The 24889-nt window shown below is 41.8% G+C and overlaps 1 protein-coding gene across 2 annotated transcripts in view; it reads right to left on the bottom strand.

The window, feature by feature from the left end:
* LOC133405123 (receptor tyrosine-protein kinase erbB-4-like) overlaps positions 1–24889 on the bottom strand; it is a 199175-nt gene that overhangs the window by 84208 nt on the left and 90078 nt on the right. For both annotated transcript variants that reach the window (XM_061681842.1, XM_061681933.1), the window contains exon 2: positions 21885–22036. In XM_061681842.1, coding sequence (XP_061537826.1) covers positions 21885–22036 — 152 coding nt within the window. The remainder of the gene's footprint in view (positions 1–21884; positions 22037–24889) is intronic.

The raw sequence follows: 24889 nt of genomic DNA, 5'->3' as shown, positions 1-24889 counted from the left end.
AATGTGCTTAAAGAAAAACCTCTGAAGACTGATAGTTAAGCGCTTAGGGATAATAACAGGTATCTAACACAAGCTTCCATATTGTGGCTCACAGCCAGGCCGGGCTATTGTAACTCAAACACAATGGAACCGAAACAGAAAGTGGAGGTACTTAATTAGCAAGATTACAGCGTGTCAATCACAGAGAGTAAGAGAACAACATAATGAAAGAGCAGCATTCATTTCAGTGGAGACTTTGATTAGCATACTTATGACAGAGCCGATTCCTATTGTGAGGACTGTCAGAAAATCCTGTTAAAAAAAAGTTTGTTGCATAGCGAACAAAGTTGCCTTACTTCGTGTCTCAGCTTCAAGAAAAAAGCCCACCAATAAATAAATAAGTAAAACATTCTGCATTCTCCCAGGGGATTCTTGTTTCAGCCCCCTGGTTGGAAGTCATTCTCTGCCATTACTTTGACCCCACTGTGGCCTTGTGTTCACTGCTGGGGGTTTGCTGAGCTCACCCAGCTTTCATTAGCTCTGTGCCTCAGGTGCCCACTGAGGGTGTGTCGCTGGCTGGCGCGCTCGATGCTGCTCCTGCTGTGCCCCCTTCTCCCAGCCAGCCCTCAGTCCAGAAAACAAAACAAAAAACTAATATACAACAGTTCACTGTTGCCTAGCAACCTCAGGAATAGTATTCAAGTGGGAGCAAGGGAGAACAGTTCCAAATAGTCGAAAAAATAAAAATAAAAAAACATTTTCTTGAAAATCTGATAATTAAATTAAAAGGATTATTCTGTCCTTTCTAATTAATTTCCATAGCTCTGACATAATTGAATTCCTATCTGTGATGAAATACACACATAAATATACATATTAAAGCTTTCTAGCTCAATAGGCATTGGTGCTGGAAGGATCAAAGTATCCAGCGGGAATTCTGCAGGAAGCCAGGACCATTTCCGCCCCCCGCTGCATTAAATGCACAGTTTCAGACAAAAAAAAAATCTGAAGCTGAAGAACCCTACATGGAGAAGCTGCCTGTTAGCCAGAAGGACAGTGGGAAGATGAAGATGATCCTATCCTAATCGAATCTAATTGGCGTATGAATGTGTGTGTGAGTGGGTGAATGTGAGGCTTTGTAAAGCATTTTGGGCACTGTGATAGTGTAAATAAAGGTCTACATAAGTGCAGTGCATTTACCATTTAAAATTGCTTTCAGCACTTGTGTCTGAGCAGAAAGTGTGTAGATTTTATTTTATTACAGATCTTTAGAGGAATCATAGTTTTTGCCTCTTGTGAACATCTCTGCCAAGCTGCCCTGCACCTGCTTCAGCAACAGCAACTATAAGGGCTGCTTTGCAGCTAAGCGCAGACTTGGCAGACAAAGGTAAGCTACCAATGATGCAGTGCAAGTTTTGTTTCCATCCCCCTGTCTTCATGAAACTAGTTCTCTAACAAATAGTCTTTTCAGTTGACCTCTCTGTAGCATATCAACCAGCATGTGGGCAAATAAGTTTAATTTAATGCTGAGAGTTCAGAAGGTGCTGGATGTTAGGAGGCATGAGCTTGTCGTTAAGCTCTCTAGATATGTGATAGCAAAACACTTTGTTGCTGCACGTTTTCCTGGTATTAGATATGACATAAATGCAGCATACAGTATGTGCCTTCAATTGACTACTGTATATGCCAGTGCTCGAAGGCGCAACGTCCGTATAAAATCTGAGCTGGCCAAACTATTTCTGGTTGTCATCTTTCCAGCATTCTGTTAAATTTTTCGAAACGCTATCTGCTACGCTCCTGAAGGAAAATAAAAAAGTTCAGGTTTCAGCAAACAAAAGGCACTACTGCATTCAGCCAAATTTCCGGTATATTTTGGAGTGATCTCGTTAAGAATGCAGTCATTTTGCTTAGAGATAGACAGAACAGAAAAAATTGTAGCTGGTTGAGTCTGTACAATATATAACAGAAACTCATGTGAGCAAATCTAACAAAATGGACGTTTCAAGCTATATACCTTGGCAGCCATTTGTTCTCCTAGCTTTGGAGGACCGTCGCCAGTAAATCTGCATGGAAATGTCTGCCTTTTCTTTCAAGTAAGGGCCTCAGGGTATTACGCTGGATTTTGAGAAAACGGCGACATAAGATCATTTCAAAATACTTTAAAAAAAACTATGCTCACATATGATTATACTTTCTTGACTGGCACATTCACGAGGGTCAGTGCTGACTTATCAAGTGAGAAAGCATCAGGTCAGGAAAAGGGATGTGGGAGTGAAAAAACATTTTCTAGATTCTCTTCTAGCACTTTTACTTTCCTCATGTCACAACTGCATGGGGGAAATAATGAGATACTTAAGAAAGGCTCGGTGCTACAATAACAAACACACCTTGTGGTCTTATTGGTAATTGGTAATGAGATGGTGGCGGTGGTGAAGATGTTTTGACAAAGTCACAAAATGTGAGGAAGTTTACGGACGGGAGGTGCAGTGACGCTGAGGAAGGAAATTCAGCACACACAGGAAGCATTTTAAGCATAATTAATTGCACACCTGCTTCTATCATGTGGACGAGTGGAAAGGTAAACATGGAGGACAGCAAAAAGGGAAGAAAAGTAGCAAAGACCTAGGAAACCCGGAGAGAGTGAAATTGGATGGATAAAGGGCAAAAAGGCATTGAGCTGGGGAAAATATAATAACGCGGTTACAATACAAGAGACGGGACACATATTATGGTGATTACGACTCATTTCCATACATATAGAGCACTCTGCCAGTGAGTCAAGGAGAGTGCAGTGACGCATGTCAGCAGAGACTCTCCAACAGTTTGAGCCGACCGGATTGGTGGCGGCAGGCGGTGCAATCTGAATCTTCCACATGGTGGCAAAGTCAATGGGCGGGCGGGGACCTGTTTACCAATTCGCCTCAACGGGCTATGTAAGAGCGCCGTGCACCTCTTCACCTCATGGGGCTATTTGGCTGCTAAGTATGCCGAGAGCACTCAGGCGTGATATTCAAGATTTGGAGGAATCCTGTAAAAAAATAAATAAATAAATAAAATACAAATCAAGGCCTTTGAGAGGGCCATTGACTTTGAAATAAATGAAAACACATTCCAGGGAGATGTCACTGTGAAGATGACTTAAAGTGTCTAGTCGATGTCTTTAGAAACCCTCCAAATGCCTCACTCTGAGCTTTGTGGTATTGCTTAGCTCAGCAAAGATCTTAATGGGAGAGCAAGTACTAAAACAATATACGAGAACATCTGGCTGAGACTAGGGGTGTCCCGATCTGATCTTTGAGATCGTATATTGGTCCAATATCAAAAAAAAAGATTAGATCTAAAATCTCCGATTTTACCACTCCTATGCAAGCTGTCCATTTCATGCTCAGCTCCAGCACTTCTATCTAGCAACTCCCACGTGATCACAACGACAGGTTGCTAAGGTGCTAACATAGTAGCAAGGCGTAAGAGTGACTCTTGCTCACTTATAGTGGTTTATTGACACTTCATTTGACGTTCACTGTAAAACTAAACACATAAAATAATGACACCTACTGAATGTTCAAATACATTGCAGACTTCTTTTTTCCCCCACAAAAATCGCTAGCTCAAGGCTAACACACAATGAATGAAAAACACCATTGACGAGGTAACGAAAATGAGCATCAAACACGCTGCACTTATATCTCTCATAATAATGAATATTGGTACACAAATGATGTATAAACATATATATATAGGCAATATAACAATATTGTCAGGCATATACTCGTCAAACTGTGAAAAACGCGTTATATTAACAATATTCGATTGTGAATGCTTCTTCTTTCTTTGTTAGTGCTAGTATGTATCTTATTGCGTGAACCACACTGCCCATCAGAGCTCAAGATGTTTACAAAGTGTAATTTCTGCACTCTATTGTATGTGTGCCTTTAAGCGGAATGGCATAGCGCGTGACATCTGCTACATTGCCGGTTCGTCTTTGTGGGAGCTTCAGGATGTGAAATTTGGCTTACTGTATCTTCGCTAGTGTTCTCGTTTTTTATTTGTGCGTTTCACTGTTTGTGCTGTTCAATTAATGGCTAAAAGTGCATTGGTGACTCTTGCTTTCCTTTTTTTCTTTCACTTCACTCAAGTGGAAGCTTATCTGAGACCTGCTTGTAACTCAAATTTTGCTCTCAACACAAAGCAAAAAGAAAAAAAGAAAAACAATTTGACCACACGACGAATCGTATTGTGAAAAAATCCTAAATTGGGCCACTTGCAAGTCAAGGTACCACTTGCACTAAGGTGACTGCGAATCACGTTCGGTGGATGGACGTGGAACGGCTTATTGCTCTTTCCAATATTTCCTATGGGAAAAATCTGAACAAATGAGAAGTTGTCCAGCATCCAAGGATTCATTGGATTCGACTTTAGAGGTACCATTGTATAGACACTAACTTGTGTTTCTGTATTTTTTCCTTTATATTATATATAAAATGGTGGTCAGGCAGCATGTTCCAACATGAAAACAGTGACTTTGGGTCGACACCCTGCCGGTGATTGTGTGTTTACAACTGGGTGGAGTTTCTTGCTCCCAGTGATGATACTTACTGTCTCAGACAAGCTGAATCTGGCAGAAGATTGTTTTATAAGTGGCTTCTGCGAGGCATCTTGGTTGTCAAGACACATTTACAGAAAAAACAGTCATCACATCCCCTCAAAATGTGGCAATGTGGCAAAACCTTACAGACATACATAACTTATGAGGTGAAGTTAGGCTAGCAATTTTTGTCACACAAGAAAAACGGAACCGCGACAATGTCCTTTGTGGAGGGTCCAAATGTAAAGACCCAGCAGAGGTTACAAATACAGAATGTTCTGACATCTCATAGTGTGGACCACCACGCGAGAACAACCTTTTTCACACGCAGAAAATAAAAGTGACACAACAGTGGTCTCAGAGCCCGGAAGCCAAATGACCACATTTGTGTTTCTCCTTAACGGGACCATTGAGGGCTTTGTCAACTGAAATGCATTCACTCTAGATAACCAAGCAGCTGTGACATGAATTAAAACACATTTGGTATGCTGTCTGTGCATGTATGCACGTGTGTGTGTGTGTAATTAGGGTAGCCATTTTTGTCACGTGCAGTTGAGACACAGCACATTGCACCACTGAGCTGCTTCATTACCCCTGAATCAAATCCTAATCGCTGATGGATGTCCTGATTTGTAGCGACACAAGGTATGTGTCTTTGTGCGAACACTTGTGTGTTTGACTGCACAACTGTGTGTAGGTGTAAAAGCATTTTGCCAGGCTATTGTTTCAATTCGACCAATGAAATCCAAGACAGAGAACATTTCAGAGTTAAAGGAGGGCTCACATCAATGCCACACAGTCTGATGATTGTTAAGCAAAATTCTAATCTGCAGTGATGGCATGTGCGCTGTTGTGTACGACAAGCTTTGGTCACTGTGACAAGTAATTGACTTTGTCTTCCTCAGTTGGGGTGAAACTCATCTCCTGGACCAATTGAAACATCTTGTGTGCGCGCACGTCTTGGTTAAATTTTTGGATACATTTACCGATCACTGCATCACATGTAAAATCAGGCCAAATACAAGTGTGTGTGTTTCCAAACACTGTCAAGAAAAATTGAACAAGGGTGAACAAGCAGAAATACAAAATTATTGTAACAGTGAGGACAATTCCTTAATTTTTGCTGCAGACAGAAAGTCTTTTTGTTAAATATGAAAAAAAATATGTAAGAAAAGAGATGAACATTTTAGCTTTTATTTCGAGTATTTATATATGATACACAACTTAGAAGAACACATAAAATATTGCTGAACAAAATTGCCTGAAAGGCAGATCTCTATTTACCGGTTGAGCTACACTCTTACCCTCACCTATGGTCATCAGCTGTGGGTCGTGACCGAAAGAACAAGATCACAGACACAAGTGGCCGAAATGAGTTTCCTTCACAGTTTTTCCGGGCTTTTACTTAGCGATAGAGTGAGAATCCTGGTCATCTGGGAGGGTCTGCATTTCCCTGCTAAAGCAGCTCCTGCCCCCGTGACTCGACCCCGGATAAGTGGAGGAAGATGGATGGATGTAAAATACACATCTTAAAAAATATAATCCCTTCTGAGTAGTTCACTCTCTTTAAGAAATTCGTAGCACACATTTAAGTATCTTGCATCAATGATTTGCGCGAAAATCTGAGGTCTAGTCAGCGAGTGTGCGCACAAAACAGGATTGGAAGAGAGGTTTAAACATCCCTCTTGGTGCCGCACATCTGCCGCCATCATTTGCTGTAATGTCACGATCCCAGCAGGCCACTCTGCGCTGTGCTGAGCGATTCAGAATTGATTTAGCACATTAATTAGGGCCCTGTTACGAGGTGTCATGGAGAATATTTTACAATTTGATACGCAAAAAGACACGCCATGGGATCATCTTGATGACTTGCTAGGGTTTGATCGTGGCACGCTTTCATGGCCATACCTCTTAATTTAATGGAAATCAATTTTCACCCTCTGTAGCACGGACGCTGCAAGACTGTCATTTCAACTACGGTGCGCTATGTCTGTTTTCATCAGTCTGACAAAGACGCAGAGACGATGGTGATGAAAGGCTGAACAGGACGAAATAACACATGATGCAACTGTATTTGTTATTGCATCTCCTATCTGACACAGGGAAAGGACAACCTGACATCTGGCAACCAACAGGTTGGGCATAGTGCGGGGACATTTTTTATTTCTCATTATGTACTGTTTATTTTAAGCATTTGTCTAGGTACTGCACCTGACTATTTTATTGTATTTTTTAAAGCAACAAGCATCAAATAAATGTTGCAAGGGAAAGTTTTTTTTTTATTTACTTGCTCTTAAGTTCCTCCGCTAAGCATCTAAGCATGATACAAAAGGTTGTTTGGTGAGTTACTGTGGAAGTTTGAACATCCCAGCCACACTAGTTGACAATCAATTTGTTCAGATTTATTAATGATTCCTTTTTAAAAAGAAGTAGCCTGTCCTAGGGTCAGTAATAATTGAACATGTGTAAAAACAAACCATTCGTAAGACAAAAAAAAATCAAATGATTAATGATTATTTGTGGCATAGATACATTATAACATTCTGAACTCTGTAAAAAGTAAAAAATAAAATAAAAAAACAAATTGAAAACTAAACTCAACTAAACATCCAACCTCAATTATTAACCGTAGTGACAAAAGCACATGGACACGTTGGACAGGAGTCTTGGAACAGTTATGTTACTTTATGTAACAGTCAGTTCTGACCAAGAAATTTAATTGGACAAGAGACATTCTATACAGAATGATATCCAGTACAGCAGCTGTATTCTTCTCTGAACACATCTTGTTGAGGCTGGTGTGTCTTTTGGAATAAGTGTCATAAAGGACGAAGAAAAAGCACTCCACATTAATGCTTTGATTCATGTTGACCTGATATCTCAAATGATGTCATACAAGATATATTTCCCAAAGATTGTGGTCAAATTCTTAATTTTATGACTTCAGGGGCATTCGACTTCAGAGATTCCGCTGTAGTAAATTGCACTGAAATTTGAGATCCAGCAGTAATAATCCAGTTGGTATCCACTTTGTTTAGAGGATTAGTGCCAACAACAGTATCTGTTGTTGTACTAGAGCGGCTCCAACTACCGGAGACAAATTCCTTGTGTGTTTTTTGGACATACTTGGCAAATAAAGAGGATTCTGATTCTGATATCACATGCCTTGTATGTTTTAATTAAACAGACATCTTAGGGATTGTTTAGCCTTTTCCAGAGGTTTGCTTCTATGCCAAAACACATGCTAGTTTACTTCATCAATGAATTTTTCATGAGCTTACTGGTTTAAAAACCTTCCAGCTGCAGAATAGTCGAACATTTCAGGATTAATAAAAAAGAAAAAAGTCATTGTTTTTGATACAACCCCACTATTACCAAACGGTAAGACACATCAAGGCACTAGAGCTGCACTGTGGCTATAGCGCAAGCATGGCTACAGTAAGTTACAGTTATTACAGCAAGAGCTATAATAATACTAACACTGGTTTGGTTACCGCCACTTGGGCTGCACGATTATGGCCAAAATAATACTCACGATGGCGGCATGGTAACCGACTGGTTAGCAGATTTGCCTGACAGTTCTGAGGACCGGGGTTCAAATCCTGCCTCCCCTGTGTGGAGTTTGCATGTTCTTCCAGTGCCTGTGTGGGTTTTCTCTGGGTACTCCAATTTTCATGCATGGTAGGTTAATTGAAGACTCTAAATAGTCAATAGCTGTGAATGTGAGTGCCAACGGTTGTTTGTTATTATGTGCCCTGCGATTGGCTGGCGACCAGTTCAGGATGGACCCCGCCTTTTGCCTGAAGACAGATGGGATAGGCTCTAGCACGCCCGCGACCCAAGTGAGGATAAGCGGTATGGAAAATTAATTAATGAATGACTAATACTCACAATTATTTTGATCAATACTGGAATCAAGATTATTTATCACGATTATTCCTCGTTAGGGAAAAATCTTTATTTTTATTGCACTACTTTTCAGTAGCAACAATTTTCATTGCAAAACAAATCTTTAAATAAGAATAAATGATAGCTAATACTAAAAAATATATGTACCCCAAAAATTCCATTTGCTGTTACAAAGGGCAATCACGAATTGCAACTTAATGGAAGCAAATACAGTTAATGCATAAACCGTAATAACTATGCTGTAAGCACCGACATTTCATTTAAAAATCCCCACATATGTCTCCATTGTTCTGCTTGACCATTGGTCAGTTGTGCATGGTCACAAACTGCAAGGAACTTGACAGTTGTGATTTCCCTCTCTATTTACTCCTGGTGTTTTGTCATTGTATTCAGGTCAGCCTAAAAGTTGATGTCAAGGCAGTTCGCTACGATTGTTAATAGTGTCCTACCATGACACATCCCCCCCCCCCAATGTGCTGAGTGGGCCAACTTAAAAATAAAAGCTTCATATATTACTACCTTTTAAGGCTTTTATTTTTATGTTGGCCCTACAGCGCATTTCCAGCGATCAATTAAGCTTTGTTCGCCCCCTGTTGGCTGGCTGACTAGATTGCGGGCACTGCTGCATATGAAGCACTTTTCCTAATATCCAGCATCCATCCATCCATCCATTTTCTGAGCCGCTTCTCCTCACTAGGGTCGCGGGAGCGCTGGAGCCTATCCCAGCTATCATCGGGCAGGAGGCGGGGTACACCCTGAACTGGTTGCCAGCCAATCGCAGGGCACATACAAACAAACAACCAACAAACAACCATTCACACTCACATTCAGCAGTGTCTGCATTTTAAATTAAAAAAAAAAACGCTGACGATCTGGCTCATTTAATCGTGTCAGCCAAATTTATGATCACGATGAAAACTCGATTAATTGCACAGCCCTACCTCCAATAGTCTTAAACTTTACCAAGCCTCCTAGCTGATTTTGAGTCAAATGAAAGTGTATAATTTTCACGGAGACCACACCCCTCTTCAGACAAAGCTAACAATTATGACATGATTATTTGGTGAAGCGGCGGCACGGTGAACGACTGGTTAGCACATCTGCCTCACAGTTCCGCGGTCTTGGGTTCAAATCCGGCCTCGCCTGTGTGGAGTTTGCATGTTCTCCCCGTGCCTGCGTGGGTTTGCTCCGGGCACTCCGGTTTCCTCCCACATCCCAAAAACATGCATTGTAGGTTAATTGACAACTCTAAATTGCCCATCGGTGTGAATGTGAGTGGGAAATGGTTTTTGTTTATATGTGCTCTACTATTAGCTGGCGACCAGTTCAGGTTATACCCCGCCTTTCGGCCAAAGATAGCTGGGATAGGCTCAAGCATGCCCGCGACCCTAATGAGGATAAGTGGTTACGGAAGATGAATGAATGAATGTATTTGGTGAAGCGGCCCTGAGACCGCCATTATGCTACACGGCGCACAAAAAAATTAATCATCTAGAGAGATGGACCAAGGGACAGTGGAGGAAGAAAAGCTCTTGACCTGCTTACTGGCCTTGTTCCCAACATCCATCCATCCATTTTCTGTACCGCTTATCCTCACTAGGGTCACGGGCGTGCTGGAGCCTATCCCAGCTTTCTTCGGGCGACATATGTCAGTAAATACTTCCACTGAGAGGGAGGAGTATGCTTCTTACTGAGGAGCACAAGACAGGTTTTCAAGGACGTGATCATACAACTATTTGGAGAAATGGGCTGCTCCATTGTGAACTAAAAGGATGCTTGAGTGTGATCAGGATCAGATGAGCGGTGAATAATGAGACATCCAGCAGATGCACTAATCTCAACAAGCACAATCACTTGTAAGAGTCCATGAAACATTTAGTTTGTTGGCAGCACAGTTTATGGCTGACAAACAATCAATCCAGTGAGAGAAACTGAGGAGTGTGAATGGTTGTATCAGTCCTGTGATTGACTGGCGATCAGTCCAGGGTAGAGTATTGCATTGAGTCGGTAGGGTACCTTGACAATAATTTCAATTTGCCTTTGGGCTAAGGGGTCATTGTTTTTGAAAGAAACAAACAATTCTCTGTCAAAAGTAGATGTCATGGTCTGTGTTTTTGTTTAGATTAGATTTAGATTAGATTTAGTTTTGTTTCATGTTTTCTCTTTTTTTCCTGTGTCCCATGTTCATGTCTTGCCTTGCTCGTTAGATTTTTGTCTGCACCTGTTCTCGTTAGCCCTGTCCCTTGTTTCTACCAATCAGCTCCCTCCAGCCACTCGTGCCTTGTCCAGTTGTGGCTCATTGTCTCGTCAATTAGCTTGGATTTATTTCCCTGGTTTCTTTAAATCTGTGTCTGTTCAATGATGTTGTTGTTAGCCGGGTTAATCTAGTAATGTTATGTTTCCTCTTGTGGTGAGTTTATTCCCTGAGGTCCTTTGTTACTTTGAACCTTGCTTTTTGTGACTTTGGTTTAGTGTTTTCATTGTATACCTTGCTTGCCTTTTTTCATTTTTGAAATAAAAAATGTTTTTGAGACTCCTGCACTCCTTGCCTTGTCTCCCTGCTTCCGTGCATTTGGGTCTTCCACTTTGGCCAACACCACCATGCAAACCAGTGTTTATAACAATAACATTCAGCATGATATAGCAGCTTCATTAAATTAGGTTCATTTATTTGCTGATTTCACATTATATTGTGTGTCGGATTGCGGTACGAATGGTGTTGTGCGGTATTTGGGGTCGGAGCTGGATCTCGAAAAATAGATCAATGCACGAGTCTAGTCCAGTCTGTACCCCACATCTTTCTCTAAGTTACAGTAGCTGGCAAAGACCCCTGCTTTTCTGTGAAACGGAACAGTAAAAGAGGCATACAAAATTGAGGGGTAGATATGTTTTTACCTTTACAAACTCACTACCTTCAACTGTTTTCATAAGAACACTTAGAGGGGGGTTAAAATCCCAGCCTCGACTGTGTGGAGTTTGCATGCTCTCCCGGTGCCTGCATGGGTTTTCTCCGGGAACTCCGGCTTCCTCCCACATCCCAAAAACATGCGTGGTAGGTTGATTGAAGACACTAAATTGCCTGTAGGTGTGAATGTGAGTGCGAGTGGTTGCTTGTTTATATGTGCCTTGCGATTGGCTGGTGACCAGTTCAGGGTGTACCTCACCTCTCCCCCAAATATCGAAGGAATAGGCTCCAGCACGCCCGCGACACTCGCTACAGAAAATGGATGGATGGATGGACTTCCAGTAAGAGTGGGAACCAAAAAAAAACATTTAATAATGGCTGAACAATCACAAACTGTGAAAACAGTTTTTTACTTGCAGCCAAAGAAAACCAGGAAGGATTTTGTATGGAGAAATCTCTGTCACTGTTTTGCCTCTTATGAGAAGCGCAGGGAAATGAGAGTGTCATCTGTCTCACTGTGTCACTCTCTCCTGGTGGTTGCTGCTGATAAGGCATTTGAAAAGTGTTGCTGTCTGCATGCGACACCCCGCGCACCTCTTTTTTATTTATTTATTTATTTTTTGTCCTGTTCGTCTGTTAGGTCAAGCAGAAAGGAAGATCTGTATCCCTCTTTATGCCGGAACAGTTTTATTGTGTCACAGTGGACTTTTTAAGCTGCCACTGTGGTTTGTTTGTACACTGATGGATATTGATTGAGAATTACAGTTGTTCAGTCAAACAAAAAAGTTTTTAAAGGGTAGTGACAGAAAAAAACAGGGCAGAGTGAAAAGGTAACTACATAATATAGGAAAAGAAGACAAAAGACAAAGCACTAGCTGTAAACAAAATTAGGAAAATAAAGCATTATATAACTGGTATAATGCTCAGAGGTGGGTAGTAACGCGCTACATTTACTCCATTACATTTACTCAAGTAACATTTTCGATAAACTGTATTTGTCAGAGTACATTAAAGGAACCGTACTTTTTACTTTTACTCGAGTATTTATGTAAAGAAGGATGGCTACTTTTACTCCGTTACAATGATCGACATGCCATTCGCAACTTTTATTTATCCATTCTTGCATGTGCGCGTCTATTTTTAGATTCCATCTTCGACTTCCACATGGGGTGCCCGTTGTGCTAATCAAACGTGATCACTTATGTCATTTGACTCAAATTCACCAATCAGACTACTCAAGGCAGTCACATGACCGCGCACGTAGCCTTTGCGAGCCAAGCAAAATGACTCATTTTGTGGGGGAAAAATAAAAAAACAGCTGTGCAACTGTGTTGACGTTACAGACTCCAAAAAACAACAGTTTGTCATGCAGCTCTTAAATTGTGACTGCCCACACTTGGATATTTCACCCCACTTCTAAGTTTTGAGAAAACACCTTGCGGTAAGTTACAGATGTTTCTATTGTTGTTTTGGCAACATTAGCCCTATCCTATGGTGTCGCACATGCACACACAATCACTAAGTCTATTCAGCAAACAGCTTCTTCATGAAGTTATTTAAGCGAATAAAGCAAATATTGTTTCTGTAGGACCCAATGCATGTGTTGTTGGTTTTTGGGCAGTTAAACATTTTAATGGCAGGTGAGTGTCAACTCCCATTTATTATTATTTATTTTATTTTATTTGATGTTCGTGCGTTGATTTAAAATAATAAAAATCAGAAGTTACTCACAAGTTAGTCTTGATTAGTTTTTTCATTGAGGACTTTCTTACTCTTACTCAAGTAAATATTTGGATGACTACATTTTACTTTTACTTCAGTCATATTATTCTAAAGTAATAGTACTCTTACTTGAGTACAATATTTGGCTACTCTACCCACCTCTGACAAAGACACATTGGATTCGAGTGTTGTATGGGTCAGTCGTGGTTCACCCTGTGAGGGAAGGACAGGACAATATTGGACAGAACTGGACAGGACAATATTGGACAGAACTGGACAGGACAGGGACAGGAGGGGAAGTAGACCCAGCTATACAACTGAAGTGTAGTGGGAGTGGCTATGTAAATTAGAAACATCTGTAGGACCAGAGTGTAAGTGAGGGGATACCCAATACATTTGCATAGTTATAAGTTATTTGTCGCAATTAGCGAGTGGCCCCACACCTAGCAAATAAGTTCCAGGGGTGTGTGTCCTGCAAACACATGCACCATTTCGCATGCAAATATAACCGTCAGAAGTGTCCTGTAATTGCTGTCTGTGCCTGCACCGCGGGGGCTGAGGACCCTATCCTACACAATCGAGAGGCGGGGTCGGGTCCAAGTGTCCACCCAGGAGCGGCCCGTTGGAGGGTGGTCCAACGGTCCCAACGAGGCGCCCCGGCCACCCAGAGGAGGCCGCAGGGACCCAACGCCATCCCCCCCAGCCCACCCACATACTCCCACACCACCCCTCAAGTCCCTTCACCACCTTCCCCCACCCCCAGGAGAGCGAGACACCCCCCCCGACCCACAATGTAGCCAGTCCCTGCCCAGTCCGAAGGCAAGACAGTGTCCCCTGTTTGGTGGAAAGGAGGACGGATAGGGGCACCTGACAAGTGAACGATAAGGGGGCCAACCCGGAGAGCAGCCACGGGGCATGAGAGGGGACCCCCCCCACACCAAGCAGCCATCCGGCCAGAGGAGCCCGGCCCCAGGAGCACCACCACGAGCCTAGTGAGAACCCACCTCGCTCCCTCTTACTATGACTGGCAGGTCCCCAACTGGCAGTCACTGGCCCTACCCCATGTATAAGTTTCTCACAACTGGTGTGGTGCCTTAAAATCTGGAGTGGCCCGTGATGGATGGGGGACAGGGCAGGGCTGCCGAGCACTGCTGCCCCGCAGCCAAATCTCCCCCCACCCACAACCTGATGCCCTGCAGAGATAGGTGTGAGTAGTGCATTCAAATCTTGGGGGGGCAGGCTGGGCAGAGGAGCAGGGCGTCTAGACCGGCAAACAGCACTGATGTACTGAAACCCGGTCCAACACCCCCACTCTCCTGACCCCACACCAGCCCCCTAAGAAACCCTGAATATGTCTGTGTGCCCAGATGTGACTATTGAAAAAAATATTTACAGTGAATGGTGCATGTGTGCGCTAAGTGGGTGATTAAGAGGCATGGCTCCTGCATGTCGTGTCCATCCAGGGTACCCCCCACACTTCAGTGCCTGTGTCCTTCATCTCTCTTCACCACTGGAGCTAGTGTTCATGTGTACGCCAACATGAGAGGGGTGAGGATGAAATGGTCATGTGCATGAATGTGTGAGTTTGTTGTTGTAATTCATGGACATGCCTGGTCCCAGAACTCTGTGAGGCAGCCTTGGCATCCTGCCTTGTGCTTTGTAGCTGTGGCCGCCATATTGATCCAACTTTAATGAAGATTCTGTCAGCATAGGTGACACCATTAGCTCCTTGCGGGCCACTGGGGCCACTTGGCACAACTCCCTGATTCACTTCTGGCAAAATGGGTCATTCTGAGTGACAGGGAGCCATTGGCCAACAAACATTGAGGGTAATACCAGGCAAAGGCTTGTTGATCCCCTTTGAACATTGGTAACTGTAGTCACATGATCTTGGTCTTTTTAAATCTTTTATTGGCAAGGATATGAATATCGTTGGGAACTTAAGTGGGAACTTAAGTGGCCTCACGATGAGGCGTTCGTCATGTAAGTTTATACAACCAATTGGCAACATTACATATCCGTATAGCATACAACGTTTCTGAATAAAATGTGATGATACAGTATGATGATTTGTTTTGTCTATGATTTCTTCTGGCATTCAGACAACTATTCAAACCCACGTGCAGTGGTGCCTTGAGATGAGTGACGCAACTTATGATTTTTTTTAGATACGAGCCACCATTCAGTTGTAAGATTAGACTTAAGAGGGCAAACTTGAGATATGAGCGCTGTATTGTGGCAGTGAACTCAACTCAAGTCACAAAAAGCAGCACGATGGTAAATTCGGAGCATTTCTTAAAAGTTAAGAGGTTACATGCTATTTAATGCCAGTTTACTATCAAACTAAACAAAGAGCATGACAGGAGTATTTCAAATGACCAAACAACTGCCTAAAGAATATATGTATATATATATATATATATATATATATATATATAAATATATATGTATATATATATATATATATATATATACATACAGTATTATGCAGAGCGGACTGGGTGTGTGAGTTACTTTTGAGATAAATCCGTATTTTAAGCAGTACTCCTGATATTTTTTATTAAAAGAAGCTTTCTTTTTCTTTAACGTCGTACGGCCTTATTTTTAGTAACGTATCACGTGACCGATGTGCAGTCTCGTGTTTTTTCATTCGCGAATGTTTCGTTCAAAAGAACAAATCTATTCAGTCAACGTGATGAACTGAATCAGATTATGAAATGATTGGTTCTTTGAGAAACACAATACAACGGAAATGATATAAATTGGTCATTCTTTCTGTGCAGCCCGATAACAAATGCCTCACGGACCGGGGGTTGGGGACCACTGCTATAAGCAACAGATATTTGAACACAAAGAGTGTAGCAAACCATGTAGACAGACAATATAAAAATACTCACTTGCATATATTTTTTATTCTCAACGAAAAAAGAGACTACCTTAATTTCACGTGTATAATGCAATTCCCCCCCAAAACAATTTTCAAAGGTCAATGGTGCGCATTATACATAGGTATACGGGGGGGGGGAACTTTCCCATTTTATAAATGTATGCCGCCATCTGGAGGTTATGAAAAAGCTGCCTCCTGCACGATGACAGCTGGGATAGGCTCCAGCACGCCCGCGACCCTAGTGAGGAGAAGCGGCTCAGAAAATGGATGGATGTACACTTTCATTCTAATATACAACCGCCACCTAGAAGTTATGAGAAAGATGTACACTTTCATCCTAATATGCCACCGCCACCTAGTGATTATGAAAAAGGTGTAGCCTTCACTTTCATTACAATATGACAGGGTATGTATGACTGTATAATATGTACAGTTGTGCTCATAAGTTTACATACCCTGGCAGAATTTGTGAAATATTGTTTTTTTTTTTTAAAATATGACTGATGACTCAACAACCATCATTAATACTTTATGATTATGTCTTGTTCGATGATAATGCTTTTCTGAAGTTCTTGACAATTTAATTTGAATCCCATTAAAATAACATTTAATGTGTTTTGCTTCGCCCTTCATGTTTTCTTTAAAGAATTGTACCCATCTTACAAATTCTGCCTGGGTAATCAAACAAATGAGCACAACTGTGTGTTTTCTCATTTACTAAATAAAAGTAGGGCTGTGAATTTCAAAACAAGAGCAAGTAAATAAAAATAAAGTATTACGTGTTCAAATAAAGTCCTTAACTTCAGAATAATTATTTGAAAAAAAATTAACAAAATACAGATAATACTTCATGTTTTGATCATATGGGTAGAAGCAAAATTATGCATTGTAAAAATGCATTATACATAGGTAGAAGGGTTTTCCAGGAATTTTGAGGTCAACTTTGGGGATGCGTATTATACATGGGTGCGCATTATCCACGAGAAATTACGGTAATAACATTGCAGGTTATTGAGCCACTGAGAATAGTGAGAATGTGACTACATACAAACGAAGAACCAGCACTCTTCTTCGTTTGTCTGTATAACTGTATTGTACTGCCCCCGTTGGCCAAGGTGTGCACACCTGAAGGAGCAGAAGAATGAATTAAATTGAAGCATCTAACCAGGATTTACAAACTGTATGATTCTTTTACGGCGGACGACTGGTTAGCACATCTGCCTCACAGTTCTGAGGACAGGGGTTCAAATCCCGGCCTCGCCTGTGTGGAGTTTGCATGTTCCCCCCGTGCCTGCGTGGGTTTTCTCCGGGTACTCCAGTTTCCTCCCACATTCCAAAAGCATGCGTGGTAAGTTGATTGAAGACTCTAAATTGTCCGTAGGTGTGATTGTGAGTGCGAATGGTTGTTTGTTTCTATGTGCCCTGCGATTGCCTGGTAACCAGTTCAAAGTGTACCCCGCCTCTCGCCCGAAGATAGCTGGGATAGGCTCCAGCACGCCCGCGACCCTTGTGAGGATAAGCTGTACAGAAAATGGATGGATGGAAGATTCTTTTACATTCTATTGTGTTATTCGATTGTGTTTTTATAAAGTACAAGATTATTGAGTGCGATTTTCCTTGTTCAAAACACATTACAAAAAATCTTTGTTTTTTGGGGAGACTGGAACGGATTAATGGTATTTCCATTCATTTCAATAGGGAAAGATGATACAAGTGTTTTGAGTTTTGAGTGTTTTTACTGTGGTCGTGGAACGAATTCAACTTGTAACTAACTTTAAGACACTGTGATTAAGAGTTTTCAGTTAACCTATCATGCTTTTTTTTTATACTGCGGTAGGATAGCCCAAACAATCATAGTAAGCGTTCCAATACTGTACTGCTCCTTAGGAATATATCAGTATTGGGGCTATTACAATGAACACATTTTGAAAGGGCCCAGGTGTATTGTAATGTGTTTGTAGTGAAACTGCGCCCGCTTTTAGCTCAGCGGTCAGCACAATTGACTCCCAATCAGTGAGAGACGGCATAGAATTTCCACCGTGGTAACATAATCCAGAGGCAAAATCAGACGGGCTTCAATAGTAGTATATCAGGTTGAAGAAAAGAAAAAAAAAAAGTATTGTCTGCTGAACTACAGGTGAACACTGCAATTTAATTATTGATTTTCATTTTGTTTTTTAGCTATCGTATACCATTATAAACATGCAGTCTTTATAACATAATATTATAAACACTGCATGTTTATAATATTATGTAGTATGCTATTGATTTTACAGTGCCTCAATATGTATTTTAGACATAGTAAAGCTTCAGGATGACCTACTGGGGAAGATTTATGTATTCTCTCACAGAATGACGGGGCAATAAAATGAATCTGTAGACGGGGACTATGGGAAAGTCAGAGATCCACTTTGAACCTGAAGTGGTCCCTGAGCCATCCCATCTATCTAACTGTCAACGTTTGTCCTGTCCATCGCTCTCACCCTCTCCATCACTACATCACTGTGACAGAACCAACAACCGCCAAACACACACACACACACACACACACACACACAATCTCGACCGTAATTTTAGAGCAGCAGCTGTTTTTGTCTGCAGTAAAATTGACACCTCACTAACTTCTGTACCAACCAACCTCTCATTTGAGACCCCCTCTCATTGTCATCTGAATGAGTTTATGCACTGACTGTGTCTATATAAGGGAAGATATTAAACATGGAAGTACAGTATTAAAAAGTGTAGCTTTAGGCGTCTCAGTTTTACAAGAAAATGTTTGGTTGAGTGTTAGGCTACGTTCACACTGCAGGGCATGATACCCAATTTGGATTGTCATTTATGTAGTTTGGGACTTTATTGTGAGCAGAGTGTATCTGTGAAGTGACACGCAAGGCTCAAACCAGGACGTCATGATTGCAGAAGTAAGTATGGTCCCACGTGTAGGTCTCGACATTTGCGTCAATTTAAAAGATTTTGTGCAACTGGAGCCAATAATTTCTTATATTTATCAGTTCTAAAGCTTCTCCTTTTTGCTATTGAGTGGTGCAGAGAATGGATTGATGGACCAATTAAAAAATTTTAATGTCCAGACCTTTGCCCTGAGAAATCCCTTGCAACCGGACCGCTCCGAATTTTAATTGAAGATCCCTGGCCTACTCTATAAACATTGTACTGGTTTTAGTAATAAGCCTCTGCAAGTAAGGCTATGTTTACACTGCAGGTCTATTCAGATTGTGTTGCGTGTTTACAAATTCATGAACATTTCCATCTAACTCATGTAATTAGAAGATCACGACTTGCTGGACAATAGTTTTTGACAACAATCCACTGTGGAGATAAATTGCATTTCACAGTGGGTTGCAACTGCCGTACATGGACCACAAAAAATAAAAATAAAAAATTTCACCAGCTCCATCTGCTGAACTAACCAACCAACCAACCACCAGCTAACTAATTTATAAACTATAGTAACTCAATTATGACTAAAGATCAATAGGTCACCTAATAAGTTAAAATCATCCATCCATCCATCCATCCATTTTCTGAGCCGCTTATCCTCACAAGGGTCGCGGGAGTGCTGGAGCCTATCCCAGCTATCTTCGGGCAGGAGGCGGGGTACACCCTGAACTGGTTGGTTAAAATCAGATTGTTTGAATAAATGAGAACTTATTAATAATAAAAACAGTTTAGCATCAAACTGTGGTATTAAAGTCATGGTGGGGTCTCGCTGCGACAAACAGTTCCTATAGTAACCACCTAAACTCCAGAGACCTGACCTCCCTCACATCCACTTAACAATCCCCAGATGTCTAATTGTTTCCCTAATGATGCTGAGCCTAATGGGACTGTTTATGGTGTTCATTTTATAGCGCTGGCCCAGTAATTAGACTGCACGCACTTCATTAAACAGCACGAAGTGGATGGCACACACATTTATCTGTCCATGGTGCTGAGGCTTGTGAATCACACACACACGGTGCCTCTGTCCATGGTGTCGAAACAACAGGGGCCTTACCATTTGAACTTGACATTGTGTTGCTCCTAGTGTGCATGCCATGTCCACCAGGGGGCAGTCTATTAGATACATACTGTACAATACACGCAGGTTTAATGGTGGAACACAAGAAAGACTAAGCTGAAGTAATATTAGACGTTTTTCGCAGAGCACATTTATGGTTGATAACTACTGCAACATTGATGCAAGATTCTTTAGCCCATCTATGGCAGTTTTCCTTGAGTGTTAGCATGAAGGTGGCAGTCTTCCATAAGGGAAAGCTATGTGGTTTGGTTACAGTTCTCTGTTTTACTGGGAGTGGCAATAAACAACTTGAAGCAAGAAATTAGCCTCGTATTTGAAGAAGTGTTCAGTGTCTGCCAAGCTGTTGCTTGTTGGGAAGTTCGCTGCCACCATGTAGTGGCCGGACGTGAATTGATTGCTGACAAAATGTCAAAAAAACACTCATACAACTCCTGAGTTGAGGTGCTACTCTGGCTTTAGCTCATACCAAACCTTCATCTTCAAACAACATCTGTACACTGCAGAATCATGTGATTATTTTTGGATTGAGGCGTGAAGATATATGCATCATCTTTGCAAAACATCTGAATACTGCACTGAAACTCCTGCGTAATGCCAGAACTGGATGAACAAAAGCAGCATGTGTTGTCAGGGACGAAAAAGGTTTTTATGGCTCATGATCATGGTTCAGTTAAAAAAAGTAGTGGGAATTGGCTACAGTTTGATATGATTGTGTCGTTTTTCCAGTCTTCCCAAACCCCCATTGGGAATATTATCATAATTTTTAATTCTTTTTTTTTTTTTACCCCTAAGGTCTCAGATATTGCAAATCTCCCTTGGTGCCTGTAATGTAAAAATAATCCTCACGCTTTTTGGTGGCATTTATAATATAATTCCTCTGTACATCAGGTTTACCTACACTAAGGGAGACCAATATAGTACAGTATCAAATGAAATGTGTAGCAATATACGATTTCCTAAATGTAATTGGCAAAATTGACAGTCAGGTAGGTTTTTTTGTTTGTATATCACAGTGATATAAAAGGTAAAAAGACAAAAAAAATCAAAAGATTTAAATAAAAAATACTAAATTAGCAATTAAAAAAAAAATACCCTTCACATCATCCATCCATTTTCTACCGCTTATCCGAGGTCGGGTCGCGGGGGCAGTAGCTTTAGCAGGGACGCCCAGACTTCCCTCTCCCCAGCCACATCATCCATAAGCGATTAATTTTAAGTGTCACTGAATATTCCTTTTGGGAAATTATGTGCCCTGTGATTGGCTGGCAACCAGTTCAGGGTGTACCCCGCCTCCCGCCCGAAGATAGCGGGGATAGGCTCCAACACGTCCGCGACCCGAGTGAGGAGAAGCGGTACAGAAAATGGATGGATGGGAGTTTCTCTTGCTGCAAGTTGTCATGGTAAAGGTTCCAGTGATGAACAGGCTTACTGATATGAACATTCAGTCGTAAGGTATTTTCCAATGACCATTTATCTAAATGGATATATGGGATGTGGGGGTGATTACAGGATAAGCGGCACGGAAGATGAATGAATGAATGATATTATTATGAGGTAGACAGCAGCTAAACACATTTTCCACTTTACTGTGATTTACGTCTTAATACGCAGTTGTACAAGTGATTATTTGTGGGTGTTTGCCATTTTTGGATCTTGTACACAGCAAACCTGGCACAACTTGAACTTACCTTGAAACACTTAAAATATCTAAGCCATCATAAATGAGAGCTCTGGCAATTGTGCTGAAAGACTCTTATGAGTCGCTTTTCCTGGTTTTTATGCCCCATGTTGATTTTGTCTGCCTCACCATAGTACTCATAAGCAACGTAGTACTCATAATCAACAGTTCATTTCATACCTTGAGGAAGGAGAGGTTGCGGTTCCGATCAATGCTGGTTATCTCCAGGTTGCCCATGACAACTTCACAGTTTTCGTAGAGCTTCTTCAGGGTGCGGTACTGCTGGTCCAGGTCTGAAAGGGTGCTCAGCTTGTTCTCTGTACCTGGACAAACTGGAGACAAAAAGACACAAATGAACTTTAATATAATGCAGGAGTACGTTTGTGGCCTTGACTACCAAAATGTCATTTTATATACTAAACAGGTTTGTTGCAATATTTTCACCATGATCAGCTTAATATTAATATATACATTGTGAGTAAGACATTCTGAAAAAAGAATCCGAATGAGAGAAAAAAAAAGGTGGATAGACTGACATCGCTGAACTTGCTCTGCTTCCAAACAACACCCATAGCTCATAAAGTCCTATATTGCTTTATAGATCGTTTACTCCGCAAAGATTAGTGCACTGCCCTTCCTTCACTTGGTGATCCTCCATATTGCTGTGGGTACTCGGGGTGGACCCAGAATGGCGGAGAGGGGACCTAAGCTACAGTGATAAATGAGAATTGCTGACCACGCACGCTGATGAGTTATTAGAGGGGATGATTTGAGAGCTGCTACAAAGAAAGTCTGAGAAAGGATATAAAATGGGTCCGATCAATGAAAGAGTGTGTGTGTGTGTGTCTGTGCGTGCGTGTGTGTGTGTGTATGTTTGTGTGTGTGTGAGAAAGGTGAACAAACGTGTATTCATCTGTTATCGGATCCGACTTTCTGGTGTGTGTGTTCGCTTGGGGATCAACGATCCAGGAGAGGTGAAAAGTGAGGGGAAAAATCAACCAAACACACATGCATGCATATGCACACACATACACAAACACACACACTTAAGCTCAATGAGCATTTCAACAATTAACTCCACAAGTTTGTTTTGAATTTTCTTTTGTGTTTTTGTTTGTTGATTGGTGGCACGATGGATGTCTGGTTAGCACATTTGCCTCACAATTCTGAGGACTCTGGTTCAAAATCCACCCCTCTTCAGCCACAGCTAACAATTACGACATGATTATTTGGTGATGCGGCGGCACGGTGAACGACTGGTTAGCACATCTGCCTCACAGTTCTGCGGTCCTGGGTTCAAATCCGGCCTCGCCTGTGTGGAGTTTGCATGTCCTCCCCATGCCTGCATGGGTTTTCTCCAGCAACTATGGTTTCCTCCCACGTCCCAACAGCATGCATGGTAGGTTGATTGAAGATAATTGTTTGTCTCTACAGTATGTGCCTTGCAATTGGTTGGCAACCAGTCCAGGGTGCACCCCGCCTCGAGGCCAGAGTTACCCGAGATAGGCGCCAGCACGCCCGTGACTTTCGTGAGGATAAGTGGTATGGAAAATGGATTGATGGATGTGCATTGGTTTCATCACTAGATGAAGGAGAGGTTGCAGTTCCGATCCCTGCTGGTTATCTCCAGGTTCCGGATAAAGACTTCACAATTCTGGGTCGATGGGTGATCCACCCACTTGTCCAGCGAAATCGCCTTATTCTTACAGACACATTGAGCTGTATCCTGTACTTACCCCATCGATTGCATTTTCTCATCCCACTGAGGTGCTGCTGCACCCGCACTGTCGCCATGCTTTTTTCTCACCATGTTTGAAAGGCTGACACAGCAAGCTGGATGGGAAATGAAGGAGAAACAGAAAAGGTTGCGACCTCACTGGGTTTGAGCTATAGAAGTTAATTGAGTGGGCGAGGGGCAGCTGCTAGGGTCAGCCGAGCATCATGTACATGACCCACACGAATAGCAGAGATGGTTCAAAGCTGTGGATCAAGGTCAGAAGGCCTGTTCATTGCAAATCTGATTATTTTTAGCCACCAAACATGGAACGTTTTGGTTGAAGCCACTTCGCTGAACTCATACACATGGCATACAACTTGTTGAAAAGCTTCAATATGCACACTGATTGTACTACATCCTGGCCTTTCCACCGCATTAATATTACCAACTTCATCCTCATCAGTGTCTCGGCTAAAGCGGTGCTGATGAGCCAGCTTATACGACCCAAATGGGCCCACACTAAAACGCAAAGTTTCATCACAAAATTAGGTAAGAAAAAATACCTGATGACACAAATAAAACTCCTGTGCGTTAGTTTCATGAGCGGCACCGTCAGATGATGAAACAGTAAAGCTTTTATCAGGAATGTCATATTTATGATGGTCCGGGGCCTATTTTAGTAGAGTTCGCTACATTTAGCAGTTAGTGGTGATAAAGTTGCACACTAAATATAGTCGGCAAATGTGACCCTTTACAAGTGCTTTTATTAGTGGGGTTCAAACATTCTATGCATATTTAGAGAATATGACTCATCTCAGTGCCGTCAAGCCGAATTCATTGGTTAGCAACCTTACAAACAAAATAAAGCAGATAACAGGCATTTTTTTTAGGGGAAGAGCACTGACCTGTGCCTGCAGGCTTGTACACTCAAGCCAAGTCTTTGCACTTGTTTCAATGCACTTTTTCTGTAAACTTTTCACCAAAATATTAAACCAGCACAACACCACAATGGAAATTAGAGAGACGAACGTGCAATGTGAAGGTGAGGTCCCCAGATCATGTAACCTTTCATCAACTTCTCCTTATAAGAATGTCTGAGATTCCCTGTAAATCTGGGGTTAAATCGTCCCTGAGAGTCCCGGCCAGCTGGCATGTAGCCAGCAGGAGTTCCGACGCATCAATTATCCCTCAGCCGAGCTTCTCCCTCTCCATCCTCACTGGTTGTGACCATAGCTCCTAACTTTGAGTGTTTTTGTCCTTCTCTGATTGTTCTAACATTGCTCTTCACCTCCCTGCCTTACACTACTAAAATAACCCATTTTTCTGTATAACCTTTCTGAATTTTCTTCAGGATATCCTGTTTCGTGCTTTGAAATCCAAGTCTGTTTGCGTGCAAGGTCTGTGTGGCACGTTTTTGTTTTTACCTTGTCTTTGCACCTCTTCTTTGGGTCTCCAGGAGCACAGTATC

This window comes from Phycodurus eques, chromosome 1 (genome assembly GCF_024500275.1).
Source record: "Phycodurus eques isolate BA_2022a chromosome 1, UOR_Pequ_1.1, whole genome shotgun sequence".
NCBI classification, from domain to species: Eukaryota; Metazoa; Chordata; class Actinopteri; order Syngnathiformes; family Syngnathidae; genus Phycodurus; species Phycodurus eques.
Note: the sequence above shows the minus strand (reverse complement) of the source record. Positions and strands in the feature narration are given on the sequence as shown.